Genomic DNA, 19,069 nt, shown 5'->3' with positions numbered 1-19,069 from the left:
GGAGACCCTAATATGTTGCTATTTGTTGCTTACTGAATACTCTTCTGCTAAACACTATGTACTAAATAGTATGTTGTACGATGAGTGAACGGCTGCATACATTTCTACTAAATAGTATGTTGTATGGTTAGTACACAGTATTTGGCTTTTTGGTTAGTAGTAGGCAAGACAGATTTCAGACAGACAGTGATGAGACGAGACAGAGAGATGAAGGGAGACCAAGAAGGAGAGCGTGGGTAAATGGAAGGAAAGGAGAGAGTATGCAGGGCAGGCTGTACTGAAGTAGCCAGACAGGCAGGGCCTCTCGCTCTCGCTCTCTCTCTCCCTCTCTCTCTCTCCCTCTCTCTCCCTCTCTCTCTCTCCCTCTCTCTCCCTCTCTCTCCCTCTCTCTCCCTCTCTCTCTCTCTCCCTCTCTCTCTCTCCCTCCCTCTCTCTCCCTCTCTCTCCCTCTCTCTCCCTCTCTCTCCCTCTCTCTCCCTCTCTCTCCCTCTCTCTCCCTCTCTCTCCCTCTCTCTCCCTCTCTCTCCCTCTCTCTCCCTCCCTCTCTCTCTCTCCCTCTCTCTCCCTCTCTCTGGCGGCTGGTTGTACATCAGACTCTGCTCTGGAATTCAGGAATCCAACATTCCAACTCCCCACATAATAACCCCTTTGCCCGCCTCCTACTCCTCCCTCACTGGCTAAAGGACGGGCACTTATGCATGGTCAGGCCAATCAAAAACTCCCATGGTCTCTCGTGTGGAATCGGTGCCAGTCTCCAAAGAAGTAGATCAATATATAAGAGGGGGAAAGAAGACAGCTTCCTCAGGCCATGGTGTGTGTGTGTGTGTCCGTCCGCAAAGAAGGCCTGGATACTCAGGGAACCAAACATCAGGATGGTTCATTCTGTCGGCACAACCATCACGGAATCTGTTAAGGGCTGGGTGGGTGGGGGGGTGGTATAGGGCAAGAGTCTCTGGTTGGTAAACTGCATGTAGTCTTAATGCATGGTGACTGTTGATTGAATGGGATGATGGAAGAGTGGAGGGAGACTTTGGAATATGAAGGCAAAGGAAAGGTGTCTCCTGTCCCCTCCATCTCTCATCTGTCCTCCTCTACTGTCCCCTCCATCTCTCATCTGTCCTCCTCTACTGTCCCCTCCATCTCTCATCTGTCCTCCTCTCCTGTCCCCTCCATCTCTCATCTGTCCTCTTCTCCTGTCCCCTCCATCTCTCATCTGTCCTCCTCTCCTGTCCCCTCCATCTCCCTCTCTCCTCCTCTACTGTCCCCTCTCCCTCATCTGTCCTCCTCTCCTGTCCCCTCCATCTCTCATCTGTCCTCTTCTCCTGTCCCCTCCATCTCTCATCTGTCCTCCTCTCCTGTCCCCTCCATCTCCCTCTCTCCTCCTCTACTGTCCCCTCTCCCTCATCTCCCCTCCTCTACTGTCCCCTCTTCATCTCCCCTCCTCTACTGTCCCCTCTTCATCTCCATCTCTCCTCCTCTACTGTCCCCTCTCCATCTCTCCTCCTCTACTGTCCCCTCTCCATCTCTCCTCCTCTACTGTCCCCTCTCCATCTCTCCTCCTCTACTGTCCCCTCTCCATCTCTCCTCCTCTCCTGATGGTTGTAGTCAGTGTGTGCTGCTCTTACTGTGGTTGTGTCCACCTGGTCCTCTGAGAGATGGAGAACTCGACCTCTCTGAATAGATATATTATAATTTTAGTGAGGGAACGTACTCTGAAACCCAAGTTGTATTTTTCAGTCAGATTCGTGGTAATACTCGTTCAATACTTCAATCGTATTTTTTATTAAATTCTCACATGAACATACAGCTGAAAGGTGACTGTCAGGAAGTGTGTAGTTACCCTACCTGTTGACTGTCAGGATGTGTGTAGTTGCCCTATCTGTTGACTGTCAGGATGTGTGTAGTTGCCCTACCTGTTGACTGCCAGGATGTGTGTAGTTGCCCTACCTGTTGACTGTCAGGATGTGTGTTGTTGCCCTACCTGTTGACTGCCAGGATGTGTGTTGTTGCCCTACCTGTTGACTGCCAGGATGTGTGTAGTTGCCCTACCTGTTGACTGCCAGGATGTGTGTAGTTGCCCTACCTGTTGACTGCCAGGATGTGTGTAGGTGCCCTACCTGTTGACTGTCAGGATGTGTGTAGATGCCCTACCTGTTGACTGTCAGGATGTGTGTAGTTACCCTACCTGTTGACTGTCAGGATGTGTGTAGTTACCCTACCTGTTGACTGCCAGGATGTGTGTAGTTGCCCTACCTGTTGACTGCCAGAAAGTGTGTAGTTGCCCTACCTGTTGACTGTCAGGATGTGTGTAGTTGCCCTACCTGTTGACTGTCAGGATGTGTGTAGTTACCCTACCTGTTTACCAACATGGAAACGTATTATGTATGCAGCCTCTGGGCTTTGGTCTATAGTAGTACCACTATATAGGGAATAGGGCTCTGGTCTATAGTAGTACCACTATATAGGGAATAGGGCTCTGGTCTATAGTAGTACCACTATATAGGGAATAGGGCTCTGGTCTATAGTAGTACCACTATATAGGGAATAGGGCTCTGGTCTATAGTAGTACCACTATATAGTGAATAGGGCCCTGGTCTATAGTAGTACACTATATAGGGAATAGGGCTCTGGTCTATAGTAGTACCACTATATAGGGAATAGGGCTCTGGTCTATAGTAGTACCACTATATAGGGAATAGGGCCCTGGTCTATAGTAGTTCCACTTTATAGTGAATAGGGCTCTGGTCTATAGTAGTGAACTATATAGGGAATAGGGCTCTGGTCTATAGTAGTGCACTATATAGGGAATAGGGCTCTGGTCTATAGTAGTGAACTATATAGGGAATAGGGCTCTGGTCTATAGTAGTGCACTATATAGGGAATAGGGCCCTGGTCTATAGTAGTACCACTATATAGGGAATAGGGCTCTTGTCTATAGTAGTACACTATATAGGGAATAGGGCTCTGGTCTATAGTAGTACCACTATATAGGGAATAGGGCTCTGGTCCATAGTAGTACCACTATATAGGGAATAGGGCCCTGGTCTATAGTAGTGAACTATATAGGGAATAGGGCTCTGGTCTATAGTAGTGTACTATATAGGGAATAGGGCTCTGGTCTATAGTAGTGCCACTATATATAGGGAATAGGGCTCTGGTCTATAGTAGTACCACTATATAGGGAATAGGGCTCTGGTCTATAGTAGTGTACTATATAGGGAATAGGGCTCTGGTCTATAGTAGTACCACTATATAGGGAATAGGGCCCTGGTCTATAGTAGTGCCACTATATATAGGGAATAGGGCTCTGGTCTATAGTAGTGTACTATATAGGGAATAGGGCTCTGGTCTATAGTAGTGCCACTATATATAGGGAATAGGGCTCTGGTCTATAGTAGTACCACTATATAGGGAATAGGGCTCTGGTCTATAGTAGTGTACTATATAGGGAATAGGGCTCTGGTCTATAGTAGTGCCACTATATAGGGAATAGGGCTCTGGTCTATAGTAGTACCACTATATAGGGAATAGGGCCCTGGTCTATAGTAGTGCCACTATATATAGGGAATAGGGCTCTGGTCTATAGTAGTGTACTATATAGGGAATAGGGCTCTGGTCTATAGTAGTGCCACTATATATAGGGAATAGGGCTCTGGTCTATAGTAGTACCACTATATAGGGAATAGGGCTCTGGTCTATAGTAGTACCACTATATAGGGAATAGGGCTCTGGTCTATAGTAGTACCACTATATAGGGAATAGGGCTCTGGTCTATAGTAGTGCACTATATAGGGAATAGGGCTCTGGTCTATAGTAGTGAACTATATAGGGAATAGGGCTCTGGTCTATAGTAGTGCCACTATATAGGGAATAGGGTGCCAATTCAGATGCAGCTTGTTACTCCTGTTAAGTGTTGAGAAGAGTTTCCATAACAACAGACTTAACTTTATGAAAGACTTAAAAGGGCTAAAATCCATTTGATTGATTTGACCTGCCGGTCTAACGTTGTGTTAATGTGTTGTTGTTGTTGTTGTCCAGGAGTTTGCTGTCTCTCTAATGTTGTGTTAATGTGGTTGTTGTTGTTGTTGTCCAGGAGTTTGCTGTCTCTCTAACGTTGTGTTAATGTGGTGGTTGTTGTTGTTGTCCAGGAGTTTGCTGTCTCTCTAACGATGTGTTAATGTGTTGTTGTCCAGGAGTTTGCCGTCTATCTAATGTTGTGTTGTTGTCCAGGAGTTTGCTGTCTCTCTAATGTTGTGATAATGTGTTGTTGTTGTCCAGGAGTTTGCTGTCTCTCTAATGTGATAATGTGTTGTTGTTGTCCAGGAGTTTGCTGTCTCTCTAATGTTGTGTTAATGTGTGGTTGTTGTTGTTGTTGTCCAGGAGTTTGCTGTCTCTCTAACAATGTGTTAATGTGTTGTTGTTGTTGTTGTCCAGGAGTTTGCTGTCTCTCTAATGTTGTGATAATGTGTTGTTGTCCAGGAGTTTGCTGTCTCTAACTTTGTGTTAATGTGTTGTTGTTGTTGTTGTCCAGGAGTTTGCTGTCTCTCTAACGTTGTGTTTATGTGTTGTTGTTGTCCAGGAGTTTGCTGTCTCTCTAACGTTGTGTTAATGTGGTGTTGTTGTTGTTGTCCAGGAGTTTGCTGTCTCTAACGTTGTGTTAATGTGTTTTTGTTGTTGTTGTCCAGGAGTTTGCTGTCTCTCTAACGTTGTGTTAATGTGTTGTTGTTGTCCAGGAGTTTGCTGTCTCTAACGTTGTGTTAATGTGTTGTTGTTGTTGTCCAGGAGTTTGCTGCGCTGACCAAGGAGGTGAATGTGTGTCGAGAGCATTTGATGGAGAGGGAGGAGGAGATCGCTGAGCTCAAGGCTGAGAGGAACAACACACGGGTCAGTCTCACACACACACACACACACACACAGTCCCCTTCCAGTCCCTAGCATAGTCCATTAACAGTGTCAGACTCCCACTGGTTTGACCTGTGAGTATTCGTTTCTGTTTGTGTTTTAGTAGTGTGTGTGTGTGTGTGTGTGTGTGTGTATTTACGAGTGTTTTTAAGAGAGGGCTTGATCTTTGTTCTGAGGATTAGGTCACCCCTAATGAGTGGTTGACAGAGCACCCGCCCTCCCAGGTCACAGTGCAGACAGCCATAGGATAATTCCCCTGTCTGTCACTTCTCTGCTCAGGCCTAGTGGCAGATGACGGCTCTAACTGGTTAATCCGCCTGCCAGTCCAGTTGCAATGAGCAGAGTCTGGGTCAGTCTAATTAGGAACGATGGACACTGACTGGGGAGAGGAGGGAGGGGGAGGAATTAGAGAGGGGAGGGAGGAGGAATTGAAAGAGGGGGTGGGAGGAGGAGGAGAGGGGATGGAGGGTAGAATATGGGAGGATGGAGGGTAGAATATGGGAGGAAGGGAAGAGGGAGGATGGAGGGTAGAATATGGGAGGAAGGGGAGAGGGAGGATGGAGGGTAGAATATGAGAGGGAGGAGAGAGGGAGGGTAGAATATGGGAGGAAGGGGGTAGAGAGGGGGGATATGAAGGGGGAAGGGGAGATTAAGGGAAGAGTCTGGGCTTTGTCAGCCTGCAGCTCTGATGGGACCCCCCTGAGCTGCTGAACCACATGGGATTGAGCACAACACACACTCGTGTGTAGACATGTCTGTACTATTTCCCAATCCTGTGTGTGTGTGTGTGTGTGTGTGTGTGTGTGTGTGTGTGGCGTGAACAAGCTGTTTGAAACTTGTTTATTCTGTGATGACCGTAGCTTTTCCTGGAAGGTGTGTGTGTGTAACATCTGATGTGTGTTCTGTGATGACCGTAGCTTCTCCTGGAGCATCTGGAGTGTCTGGTGTCTCGTCATGAACGCAGTCTGAGGATGACGGTGGTGAAGAGGCAGGCCCAGTCTCCTGCCGGGGTCTCCAGCGAGGTAGAGGTCCTCAAGGCACTCAAGTCCCTGTTCGAACACCACAAAGCCCTGGACGAGAAGGTTGGTAGAGTGGAGGACATCGTCTGCCTGCTAATCTCTTCTTTTGTAGAGATGTAATGGCAAGTGTGTAAAATGATGGAGACTAATAATTGTCTGTTTTCCAGGTCAGGGAGAGACTGCGTGTGGCTTTAGAAAGATGCAGCCAACTGGAAGAACAGCTCACATCACAACACAAAGAGGTAAGCCTCATCGGACCACCCTGTGGTGACCCCGTGGTAACCCTGTGTACACACACATCTAAAAGTACAATCATGGAATTAAGATGCATATACTATTAGGACGAGCAATGTCGGAGTGGCATAGACGAAAATACAGTAGGCTAATATACAATATATTCCTATGAAATGGGTAAAGCAGTATGTAAACATTATTAACGTGACCAGTGATTCCATGTCTATGAATATTGGGCAGCAGCCTCTAAGGTGCTGGGTTGAGTAACCGAGTGGTAGCCGGCTAGTGATGGCTATTTAACAGTCTGTTGGCCTCCACCCTCTTGAGAGCCCTGCGGTAGCGGGCGGTGATACAGCCCGACAGGATGCTCTTAATTGTGCATCTGTAAAAGTTTTTGTGAGGGTTTTAGGTGTCAAGACAAATTTCTTCAGCCTCCTGAGGTTGAAGAGGCGCTGTTGCGCGTTCTTCACCACACTGTCTGTGTGGGTGGACCATTTCAGGATGTCAGTGATGAAGTCCGAAGAACTTGAAGCTTTTCAACTTCTCAACTGCGGTCCCGAAGATGTGGATAGGGGCGTGCTCCCTCTGCTGTTTCCTGAAGTCCACAATCAGCTCCTTAGTTTTGTTGAGGGAGAGGTTACCTGGTACCACACTCCGAGCCCTGACCACCTCCCTGTCGGCTGTCTCATCGTTGTTGGTAATCAAGCCTAATACCGTTGTGTCATCTGCAAACTTGAGGATTGAGTTGGAGAGGTGCTTGGCCACGCAGTTATGGGAGTACAGGAGGGGGCTGAGCATGCACCCTTGTGGGGCCCCAGTGTTGAGGTTCAGCGAAGAGGTGTTGTTTCTTATCTTCACCACCTAAGGGCGACCCGTCAGGAAGTCCAGGACCCAGTTGCACAGGGATGGGTTCAGTCCCTTGACCCTGAGCTTAGTGATGAGCTTGGTGGGTACTATGGTATTGAAGGATGAGCTATAGTCTATGAACAGCATTCTTGCATAGGTATTCCTCTTGTCCAGATGGGATAGGGCAGTGTGCAGTGCGATGGCGATTGCATCGTCTGTGGATCTATTGGGGGCGGTATGCAAATTGAAGAGGGTCTAGGGTGTCTGGTAAGGTAGAGGTGATGTGATCCTTAACTAGCCCCAAGCCTTAGTTCAGTTACCTTTTGCTTTCTTGGGTACAGGAGCAATGGTGGACATCGTGAAGTAAGTGGGGACAGCAGACTGGGAAAGGGAGAGATTTAATATGTCCGTAAACACTCCAGCCAGCTGGTCTGCGCATGCTCTGAGGTCGCGGCTAGGGGGGCCGGCAGCCTTGCGAGGGCTAACAAGCTTAAATGTCTTACTCACGTCGGCCACTGAGAACAAGCCCTTACATTCCTTGGAAGCGGGCCGCGATGGTGGCACTGTGTTGTCCTCAAAGCAGGCCGCGATGGTGGCACTGTGTTATCCTCAAAGCAGGCCGCGATGGTGGCACTGTGTTATCCTCAAAGCGGGCCGCGTTGGCGGCACTGTGTTATCCTCAAAGCGGCCGCGATGGTGGCACTGTGTTATCCTCAAAGCGGGCCGCGTTGGTGACACTGTTGTCCTCAAAGCGGGCCGCGTTGGTGGCACTGTGTGGTCCTCAAAGCGGGCCGCGATGGTGGCACTGTGTTATCCTCAAAGCGGGCCGCGTTGGTGGCACTGTGTTATCCTCAAAGCGGGCCGCGTTGGGGTGGCACTGTGTTGTCCTCAAAGCGGGCCGCGATGGTGGCACTGTGTTATCCTCAAAGCGGGCCGCGTTGGTGGCACTGTGTTATCCTCAAAGCGGGCCGCGATGGTGGCACTGTGTTGTCCTCAAAGCAGGCCGCGTTGGTGGCACTGTGTGGTCCTCAAAGCGGGCCGCGATGGTGGCACTGTGTTATCCTCAAAGCGGGCCGCGTTGGTGGCACTGTGTTGTCCTCAAAGCGTGCCGCGATGGTGGCACTGTGTGGTCCTCAAAGCGGGCCGCGATGGTGGCACTGTGTTGTCCTCAAAGCGGGTGAAGAAGCTGTTTGTCTTTTCTGAGGAGCGAGACATCGGTGTCTCCGTGACGTGGCTCGTCTTCCCTTTGTAATCAGTTGATTGTCTATCGACCCTGACACATCCATCTCATGTCTGATCCGTTGAATTGCGACTCCACTTTGTCTCTGTACTGACATTTTGCCTGTTTGTTTGCCTCGTGGAGGGATTCAACCATGTTCCCAGTCATCTTGCCAATGGCGACTCACTCTCGCCCGACAATCAGCAAATCGTATCCATGACAACAGTCCTCACTCGTTTTCCCGGGGGAATAAAAAACCAATCCATCTCAAATGACTATGGACCTTATGTCATCATCCCCATGTTTAACAAAGAAGAACAGGCTTCGTGTGGTGATTACACAGTATCTGTGATGTTCTACTGTCTAGTGGTTACACAGTATCTGTAATGTTCTACTGTCTAGTGATTACACCGTATCTGTGATGTTATTCTGTCTAGTGATTACACAGTATCTGTGATGTTATTCTGTCTAGTGATTACACAGTATCTGTGATGTTATACTGTCTAGTGATTACACAGTATCTGTGATGTTATACTGTCTAGTGGTTACACAGTATCTGTGATGTTATACTGTCTTGTGGTTACACAGTATCTGTGATGTTATACTGTCTAGTGATTACACAGTGTCTGTAATGTTATTCTGTCTAGTGATTACACAGTATCTGTGATGTTATACTGTCTAGTGATTACACGGTATCTGTGATGTTATACTGTCTAGTGGTTACACAGTATCTGTGATGTTATACTGTCTAGTGGTTACACAGTATCTGTGATGTTATACTGTCTAGTGATTACACAGTATCTGTGATGTTATACTGTCTAGTGGTTACACAGTATCTGTGATGTTATACTGTCTAGTGATTACACAGTATCTGTGATGTTATACTGTCTTGTGGTTACACAGTATCTGTGATGTTATACTGTCTAGTGATTACACAGTGTCTGTAATGTTATTCTGTCTAGTGATTACACAGTATCTGTGATGTTATACTGTCTAGTGATTACACGGTATCTGTGATGTTATACTGTCTAGTGGTTACACAGTATCTGTGATGTTATACTGTCTAGTGGTTACACAGTATCTGTGATGTTATACTGTCTAGTGATTACACAGTATCTGTAATGTTGTCTTGTGGTTACACAGTATCTGTAATGTTATTCTGTCTAGTGATTACACAGTATCTGTGATGTTATACTGTCTAGTGGTTACACAGTATCTGTGATGTTATACTGTCTTGTGGTTACACAGTATCTGTGATGTTATACTGTCTTGTGGTTACACAGTATCTGTGATGTTATACTGTCTAGTGGTTACACAGTATCTGTGATGTTATACTGTCTAGTGGTTACACAGTATCTGTAATGTTATTCTGTCTAGTGATTACACAGTATCTGTGATGTTATACTGTCTAGTGATTACACAGTATCTGTAATGTTATTCTGTCTAGTGATTACACAGTGTCTGTAATGTTGTCTAGTGATTACACAGTATCTGTGATGTTATACTGTCTTGTGGTTACACAGTATCTGTAATGTTATTCTGTCTAGTGATTACACAGGATCTGTGATGTTATACTGTCTAGTGATTACACAGGATCTGTAATGTTATTCTGTCTAGTGATTACACAGGATCTGTGATGTTATACTGTCTAGTGATTACACAGTATCTGTAATGTTATTATGTCTAGTGATTACACAGTATCTGTGATGTTATACTGTCTAGTGATTACACAGTATTTGTAATGTTATACTGTCTAGTGATTACACGGTATCTGTAATGTTGTCTTGTGATTACACGGTATCTGTAATGTTGTCTTGTGATTACACAGTATCTGTAATGTTATACTGTCTAGTGATTACACAGTATCTGTAATGTTATACTGTCTAGTGATTACACAGTATCTGTAATGTTATACTGTCTAGTGATTACACAGTATCTGTGATGTTGTCTAGTGATTACACAGTATCTGTAATGTTATACTGTCTAGTGATTACACAGTATCTGTAATGTTATACTGTCTAGTGATTACACAGTATCTGTGATGTTATACTGTCTTGTGGTTACACAGTATCTGTAATGTTATACTGTCTAGTGATTACACAGTATCTGTAATGTTGTCTAGTGATTACAAAGTATCTGTAATGTTGTCTAGTGATTACACAGTATCTGTGATGTTATACTGTCTAGTGATTACACAGTATCTGTGATGTTATACTGTCTAGTGATTACACAGTATCTGTGATGTTATACTGTCTAGTGATTACACAGTATCTGTAATGTTATACTGTAAAGTGATTACACAGTATCTGTCATGTTGTCTAGTGATTACAAAGTATCTGTAATGTTGTCTAGTGATTACAAAGTATCTGTGATGTTATACTGTCTAGTGATTACACAGTATCTGTAATGTTATTCTGTCTAGTGATTACACAGTATCTATGATGTTATACTGTCTAGTGATTACACAGTATCTGTAATGTTATACTGTCTAGTGATTACACAGTATCTGATGTTATACTGTCTAGTGATTACACAGTATCTGTAATGTTATACTGTCTAGTGATTACACAGTATCTGTAATGTTATTCTGTCTAGTGATTACACAGTACCTGTAATGTTATACTGTCTAGTGATTACACAGTATCTGTAATGTTATACTGTCTAGTGATTACACAGTATCTGTAATGTTATACTGTCTAGTGATTACACAGTATCTGTGATGTTATACTGTCTAGTGATTACACAGTATCTGTAATGTTATACTGTCTAGTGATTACACAGTATCTGTAATGTTATTCTGTCTAGTGATTACACAGTACCTGTAATGTTATACTGTCTAGTGATTACACAGTATCTGTGATGTTATACTGTCTAGTGATTACACAGTATCTGTGATGTTATACTGTCTAGTGATTACACATTATCTGTAATGTTATACTGTCTAGTGATTACACAGTATCTGTAATGTTGTCTAGTGATTACAAAGTATCTGTAATGTTGTCTAGTGATTACACAGTATCTGTGATGTTATACTGTCTAGTGATTACACAGTATCTGTAATGTTATTCTGTCTAGTGATTACACAGTATCTATGATGTTATACTGTCTAGTGATTACACAGTATCTGTAATGTTATACTGTCTAGTGATTACACAGTATCTGTAATGTTATACTGTCTAGTGATTACACAGTATCTGTGATGTTATACTGTCTAGTGATTACACAGTATCTGTAATGTTATACTGTCTAGTGATTACACAGTATCTGTAATGTTATTATGTCTAGTGATTACACAGTATCTGTAATGTTATACTGTCTAGTGATTACACAGTATCTGTAATGTTATTCTGTCTAGGGATTACACAGTATCTGTGATGTTATACTGTCTAGGGATTACACAGTATCTGTAATGTTGTCTTGTGATTACACAGTATCTGTAATGTTATACTGTCTAGTGATTACACAGTATCTGTAATGTTATACTGTCTAGTGATTACACAGTATCTGTGATGTTATACTGTCTAGTGATTACACAGTATCTGTAATGTTATACTGTCTAGTGATTACACAGTATCTGTAATGTTATTATGTCTAGTGATTACACAGTATCTGTAATGTTATACTGTCTAGTGATTACACAGTATCTGTAATGTTATTCTGTCTAGGGATTACACAGTATCTGTGATGTTATACTGTCTAGGGATTACACAGTATCTGTAATGTTGTCTTGTGATTACACAGTATCTGTAATGTTATACTGTCTAGTGATTACACAGTATCTGTAATGTTATTATGTCTAGTGATTACACAGTATCTGTAATGTTATACTGTCTAGTGATTACACAGTATCTGTAATGTTATTCTGTCTAGTGATTACACAGTATCTGTAATGTTATTCTGTCTAGTGATTACACAGTATCTGTAATGTTATTCTGTCTAGTGATTACACAGTATCTGTAATGTTGTCTAGTGATTACACAGTATCTATAATGTTGTCTAGTGATTACACAGTATCTGTAATGTTATACTGTCTAGTGATTACACAGTATCTGTAATGTTATACTGTCTAGTGATTAAACAGTATGTGTAATGTTATACTGTCTAGTGATTACACAGCATCTGTAATGTTATACTGTCTAGTGATTACACAGTATCTGTAATGTTGTCTAGTGATTACAAAGTATCTGTAATGTTGTCTAGTGATTACACAGTATCTGTAATGTTGTCTAGTGATTACAAAGTATCTAATGTTGTCTAGTGATTACACAGTATCTGTGATGTTATACTGTCTAGTGATTACACATTATCTGTAATGTTATACTGTCTAGTGATTACACAGTATCTGTAATGTTGTCTAGTGATTACAAAGTATCTGTAATGTTGTCTAGTGATTACAAAGTATCTGTAATGTTGTCTAGTGATTACACAGTATCTGTGATGTTATACTGTCTAGTGATTACACAGTATCTGTAATGTTATACTGTCTAGTGATTACACAGTATCTGTAATGTTATTATGTCTAGTGATTACACAGTATCTGTAATGTTATTATGTCTAGTGATTACACAGTATCTGTAATGTTATACTGTCTAGTGATTACACAGTATCTGTAATGTTATTCTGTCTAGGGTTTACACAGTATCTGTGATGTTATCCTGTCTAGGGATTACACAGTATCTGTAATGTTGTCTTGTGATTACACAGTATCTGTAATGTTATACTGTCTAGTGATTACACAGTATCTGTAATGTTATACTGTCTAGTGATTACACAGTATCTGTAATGTTATTCTGTCTAGTGATTACACAGTATCTGTAATGTTATTCTGTCTAGTGATTACACAGTATCTGTAATGTTATTCTGTCTAGTGATTACACAGTATCTGTAATGTTGTCTAGTGATTACACAGTATCTGTAATGTTGTCTAGTGATTACACAGTATCTGTAATGTTCTCTTGTGGTTACACAGTATCTGTAATGTTATACTGTCTAGTGATTACACAGTATCTGTAATGTTGTCTTGTGGTTACACAGTATCTGTAATGTTCCACTGTACACAGATACAGGTGTTATAGGGACATGAGTCACACATTGATATGAGACTTATTAACTGAGAGCCTGATACTGGGACTCCACGAATGGACGTATACACACACACACAGAATGCACAGCGCTCTCAGGGGAGATGAGTCGTGAGTGGGATTCGAATGGACAAAAGGGCTCGAGGATCATGGGAAAGTGGACTAGATTTCTCTCCTGTCCTCTACATCTCTCCTTATGATTCTCTTCTTCTCAGAGAGTAGGGAATTAGCCTAGCAGTACACACACACACACACACACACATACACACACACACACACACACACACACACACTTCTCTTACGCTTCTCCTTATGTGTGTCAGCCTGCATGAATGTGTGTGAGTTGGGCGTTTAACAGACACTATTATCCAACGGGACTTTAGTCATGTGTGAAATATGTTTTACGTGCTGCCGGTCCCGGGAATCAAACCCACTATCCTGGAGTTGCAAGCTCTACCGTCTGACCTGTGAAAGATGGGGAGAGCGTGTCTGCCCGTCAGTGGAGGGATATATGCGTTTGTGTGGTTGGTCCCTGACCGTGGGCCGGCGGCACTAGAATAGTTGTGGTCAGGCTCACGGCCCAAGCTGGACTCTTCCCTGGTGCTTCAGTCTCATGAGTTCACTCACTGTTTTTAAAATGGTGGCCAGACAACACACACAAGTACACACACACACCAGGGGAGGCTGCTGAGGGGAGGACGGCTCATAATAATGTCTGGAACGGAGCGAATGGAATGGCATCAAAGTCAAGGAAACCATGGAAACCACGTGTTTGATGTATTTGACACCATTCCACGGATTCCACTCCAGCCATTACCACGAGCCTGTCCTCCCCAATTAAGGTGCCACCAACCTCCTGTGATACCCCCCACGGTTCAGCTGTACGTTTCAGTAGGAATCTTCTCTTGCCTCTAAAGCAATAGTGTGTGTGTGTGTGTGTCTGTGTGTGTGTGTGTGTGTGTGTGTGTGTGTGTGTGTGTGTGTGTGTTTTAATGTCAGAGAGGGTCATCTGTATTTGGGGATTTGACAAAGTGGGATCAATGAATGAGTTAGCCTGCTAACTTTGAGAAGACTTCCGATCCGACTGTGGAGTCCCTTAGGGGGCTTTTTAACAGTGCTCTGATCAGACTGTGGAGTCCCTTATACCCAGACTACACCGCTCGCGTCGCGTGCGCGAGTGTTACAAAATAAATGTAGAAATCTATATTATTCAATTATTGGACCCACACTGCTCGCGCGTGCCAATGAGCATCTGCGTTGCCATGGGCTAAAATAGAAGTCAGTTCTATTTGTGACGCAGATCGCGCTGCAAGTCCTGCCTCTCCCATCTCCTCATTGGTTTATAGAAGCAGGTACCCACCTGCCATCTCATTGGTTATACCCATGTGGGTCACAAAGACGAATGAGGTCGGTGACGGTAATGCACCTAATTTATGGAAGTTGCCAATCGCTATATAAAGTCCAGAGAAGAAAAGGCCTGGAAGCAAGAGAGATGACTAGAAACGATTCGGTAGACAGTTTTTTTGTGTGGATTAATTGTCGGAGTAGAGGACCTTGTGCATTTTAGGTAAAATAACAACTCAATGTTTATATCCCTGGACAAATTAGCTAGCAACAGCAAGCTAGCTAGCAACAGCAAGCTAGCTAGCTAAATTGCCATAAATGTTTTATGCTTTTCAACCTGTCCCCATATTCATGTAATTGGTTCAGAGTTTGTTTTGATATTTTAACCTGCGTGTCGTGATGTCGTGTTTGATGTGGGGGGGGGGTTACATTTATGCACCTTGGCGCAGCCGGTTTGCGTTCCGTGATAGGAGTCTCTTTAACATGAACCCTTAGTTTTTTCTAATCATTAATGATGTGCTGCTGTTAGTGTCTGGGTTCTGTTGTGTTTTTCTTGGGTATTTATTGGTCTTCTATGTATTGGCTGGTCCAATCAAATGTCCCCAATTTGGGGTATTTATTAAAGTACCATCTTCTCCTAGATGTCTTACCTGAGAGAGCAGAACATCCAGAAGAGGTCGCTAGGCGATGGAATGGAAGGGCTCAACCACAACTCTGAAAACACCCCAAGCACAAACGGCAAGGTAGGAAACCTTTTATCCAGAGAGACTTAGTCAGTGCATTTAAATAAGGAAGATAAAACAACCACAAGCCTCCAAGGCCGTGCCCTGCAGCATTTAATATCTACTGTCCTCCTCTCTCAACTAGTCCCTAGTGGTCATCAGATGGCTCTCTGAGCTAGGAGGAGGACCAGGGGAAGGGTCAGGGGTTATAGGTCATGTCCTAGTTGTGTCTGTTTATATTTAAGGAACCTAAACCCTGTCTTGTCCCTAGCGGTCGTCAGATGGCTCTCTGAGCCAGGAGGAGGACCAGGGGAAGGGTCAGGGGTTATAGGTCATGTCCTAGTTGTGTCTGTTTATATTTAAGGAACCTAAACCCTGTCTTGTCCCTAGCGGTCGTCAGATGGCTCTCTGAGCCAGGAGGAGGACCAGGGGAAGGTGGGAGAGCTGCAGGAGGTGGTGGCGAGACAGACGTCAGACCTGGGGCAGATGATGGAGCGCATGGCGGCCATGACGGGACGCATCAGCGAGCTGGAGGAGGACCTGGACACGGCACGCAAGGACCTCATCAAGAGTGAAGACGTGAACACACGCCTGCAGAGAGACATACGAGAGGTATGTACTGGATATTAACGTTACTAACACCTGCAGAGAGACATACGAGAGGTATGTACTGGATATTAACGTTACTAACACCTGCAGAGAGACATACGAGAGGTACGTACTGGATGTTAACATTACTAGCATTAACACACCTGCAGAGAGACAGATGTGTTTTCATGTAAGGATTGTGTATGTTTGTGTAATGATGTGTGTGTGTATACGGGTGTAGTGTGTGTATACGGGTGTAGTGTGTGTGTGTGTGTGTGTGTGTGTATACGGGTGTAGTGTGTGTGTGTATACGGGTGTAGTGTGTGTGTGTGTGTGTGTATACGGGTGTGTGTGTGTGTGTGTATGTATACGGGTGTAGTGTGTCTGTGTGTGTATACGGGTGTAGTGTGTCTGTGTGTGTATACGGGTGTAGTGTGTGTGTGTGTGTATGTATATGGGTGTAGTGTGTGTGCTAAACGTATCCGTCTCTCTCTCTGTCCCGTCTAGTCTATGGCCCAGAAGGAGGACATAGAGGAGCGTATCGTCACCCTGGAGAAGAGGTACTTGGCAGCGCAGCGAGAGGCCACCTCCGTACACGACCTCAACGACAAGCTGGAGAGCGAAGTGGCCAACAAGGAGTCCCTGTTCCGACAGGTCAGTACACACACACACACACACACACACACACACACACATCGAACCAACAGAAAGATCAGAGCAGTCATACTGTACAGAGACTATACACGCCCACCAGTAAGGAAGCCTACAGTATCTCAGGTCTACAGCCCACCAGTAAGGAAGCCTACAGTATCTCAGGTCTACAGCCCACCAGTAAGGAAGCCTACAGTATCTCAGGTCTACAGCCCACCAGTAAGGAAGCCTACAGTATCTCAGGTCTACAGCCCACCAGTAAGGATGCCTACAGTATCTCAGGTCTACAGCCCACCAGTAAGGAAGCCTACAGTATCTCAGGTCTACAGCCCACCAGTAAGGAAGCCTACAGTATCTCAGGTCTACAGCCCACCAGTAAGAAAGCTATAGTATCTCAGGTCTACAGCCCACCAGTAAGGAAGCCTACAGTATCTCAGGTCTACAGCCCACCAGTAAGGAAGCCTACAGTATCTCAGGTCTACAGCCCACCAGTAAGAAAGCCTACAGTATCTCAGGTCTACAGCCCACCAGTAAGGAAGCCTACAGTATCTCAGGTCTACAGCCCACCAGTAAGGAAGCCTACAGTATCTCAGTTCTACAGCCCACCAGTAGAAGCCTACAGTATCTCAGGTCTACAGCCCACCAGTAAGGAAGCCTACACTATCTCAGGTCTACAGCCCACCAGTAAGGAAGCCTAGAGTATCTCAGGTCTACAGCCCACTAGTAAGAAAGCCTCAGTTGAGTTTTCCCACATAGGTTTTTCAATTTTGGTTGGATGTGTGTGTGTGTTTTGAGGATTTGTGTATTTGGGGGGTTAGTGTGATTGTCGGCTCTTTCCGACAGCAGGATGAGCCTGCGGGGTCCTGGACCCCTTCTCGTGCATTCACAGACTGCCCAACGCAGCAGGCACATTCACTTCTCTCTCTGTTTTCTCTCTGGTTTGCCTGCTCTTCTCTTGTATGTCCTCTTCCCCTCCCTTCTGTTTTCTTTCTTGCCTCGATCTCTTCTCTCTTTTTCTAATCTCTATTGGTGGTTTCTCTTTTATTCTGGGCCTCCATGCTGCCAGAACTGGGCCAGCACGCTGCTGGAGGGGAGGGGAGAGGAGGGAGGGAAACGGCTAACAGAGAAAATAGCTAGCCTTGTTATAGCAGGGAGATTACATCCAGATTGGAGTTTATCAAGTCATCCACCAGGCCAACAAGACGGTACCTAAACACTATCATCCCCCAGGCCAACAAGACGGTGCCTAAACACTGTATCATCCCCCAGGCCAACAAGACGGTGCCTAAACACTGTGTATCATCCCCCAGGCCAACAAGACGGTGCCTAAACACTGTATCATCCCCCAGGCCAACAAGACGGTGCCTAAACACTGTGTATCATCCCCCAGGCCAACAAGACGGTACCTAAACACTGTATCATCCCCCAGGGCAACAAGACGGTGCCTAAACACTGTGTATCATCCCACAGGCCAACAAGACGGTACTTAAACACTGTGTATCATCCCCCAGGCCAACAAGACAGTACCTAAACACTGTGTATCATCCCCCAGGCCAACAAGACGGTACCTAAACACTGTGTATCATCCCCCAGGCCAACAAGACGGTACCTAAACACTGGATCATCCCCCAGGCCAACAAGACGGTACCTAAACAGTGTATCATCCCCCAGGCCAACAAGACGATACCTAAACACTGTGTATCATCCCCCAGGCCAACAAGACGGTACCTAAACACTGTGTATCATCCCCCAGGCCAACAAGACGGTACCTAAACACTGTGTATCATCCCCCAGGCCAACAAGACGGTACCTAAACACTGTGTATCATCCCCCAGGCCAACAAGACTGTACCTAAACACTGTGTATCATCCCCCAGGCCAACAAGACGGTACCTAAACACCGTGTATCATCCCCCAGGCCAACAAGACGGTACCTAAACACTGTATCATCCCCCAGGGCAACAAGACGGTACCTAAACACTGTGTATTGTGTTTGATCTACAGACTGAGGATAGGAACCGTTGTAATGTATTGATTATTGTGTTTGATCTACAGACTGAGGAGAGGAACCGTTGTAATGTGTTGATTAATATGATTGATTATTGTGTTTGATCTACAGACGGAGGAGAGGAACCGTTGTAATGTGTTGATTAATATGATTGATTATTGTGTTTGATCTACAGACTGAGGAGAGGAACAGGCAGCTGCAGGAGCGTTTAGAGCTGGCTGAGCAGAAGCTACAGCAGACCATCAGGAAGGCGGAGACTCTGCCCGAGGTGGAGGCGGAGCTAGCCCAGAGGGTGGCGGCCCTCACCAAGGTCAGTCCCGCCTCCACGCCGTCAAACATCATGCCTCCTGAGAGAGACTCCTCCATTTCTCATCCCCCCCGTGCGTGCTTGTGTGTGTGTGCACGTGCTTCGTTCCTCTAACTTTCCCACATCATTATTCAGGATTCATTCATGAT

The 19,069-nt window shown here is 44.9% G+C and overlaps 1 protein-coding gene across 4 annotated transcripts in view; it reads left to right on the top strand.

Annotated features, from left to right (window-relative positions):
* The window catches only part of LOC139411753 (liprin-alpha-1-like), an 88,075-nt gene that overhangs the window by 35,150 nt on the left and 33,856 nt on the right, over positions 1 to 19,069 (top strand). For all 4 annotated transcript variants that reach the window (XM_071158458.1, XM_071158457.1, XM_071158456.1 and 1 more), the window contains exons 3-9: positions 4,783 to 4,884; positions 5,820 to 5,984; positions 6,089 to 6,163; positions 15,287 to 15,388; positions 15,758 to 15,979; positions 16,463 to 16,609; positions 18,789 to 18,923. In XM_071158458.1, the coding sequence (XP_071014559.1) occupies positions 4,783 to 4,884; positions 5,820 to 5,984; positions 6,089 to 6,163; positions 15,287 to 15,388; positions 15,758 to 15,979; positions 16,463 to 16,609; positions 18,789 to 18,923 (948 nt within the window). The remainder of the gene's footprint in view (positions 1 to 4,782; positions 4,885 to 5,819; positions 5,985 to 6,088; positions 6,164 to 15,286; positions 15,389 to 15,757; positions 15,980 to 16,462; positions 16,610 to 18,788; positions 18,924 to 19,069) is intronic.

Source organism: Oncorhynchus clarkii, chromosome 6, assembly GCF_045791955.1.
Source record: "Oncorhynchus clarkii lewisi isolate Uvic-CL-2024 chromosome 6, UVic_Ocla_1.0, whole genome shotgun sequence".
NCBI classification, from domain to species: domain Eukaryota; kingdom Metazoa; phylum Chordata; class Actinopteri; order Salmoniformes; family Salmonidae; genus Oncorhynchus; species Oncorhynchus clarkii.
The sequence above is the reverse complement of the archived record's forward strand: the minus strand, read 5'-3'. Positions and strand labels throughout refer to the sequence as shown.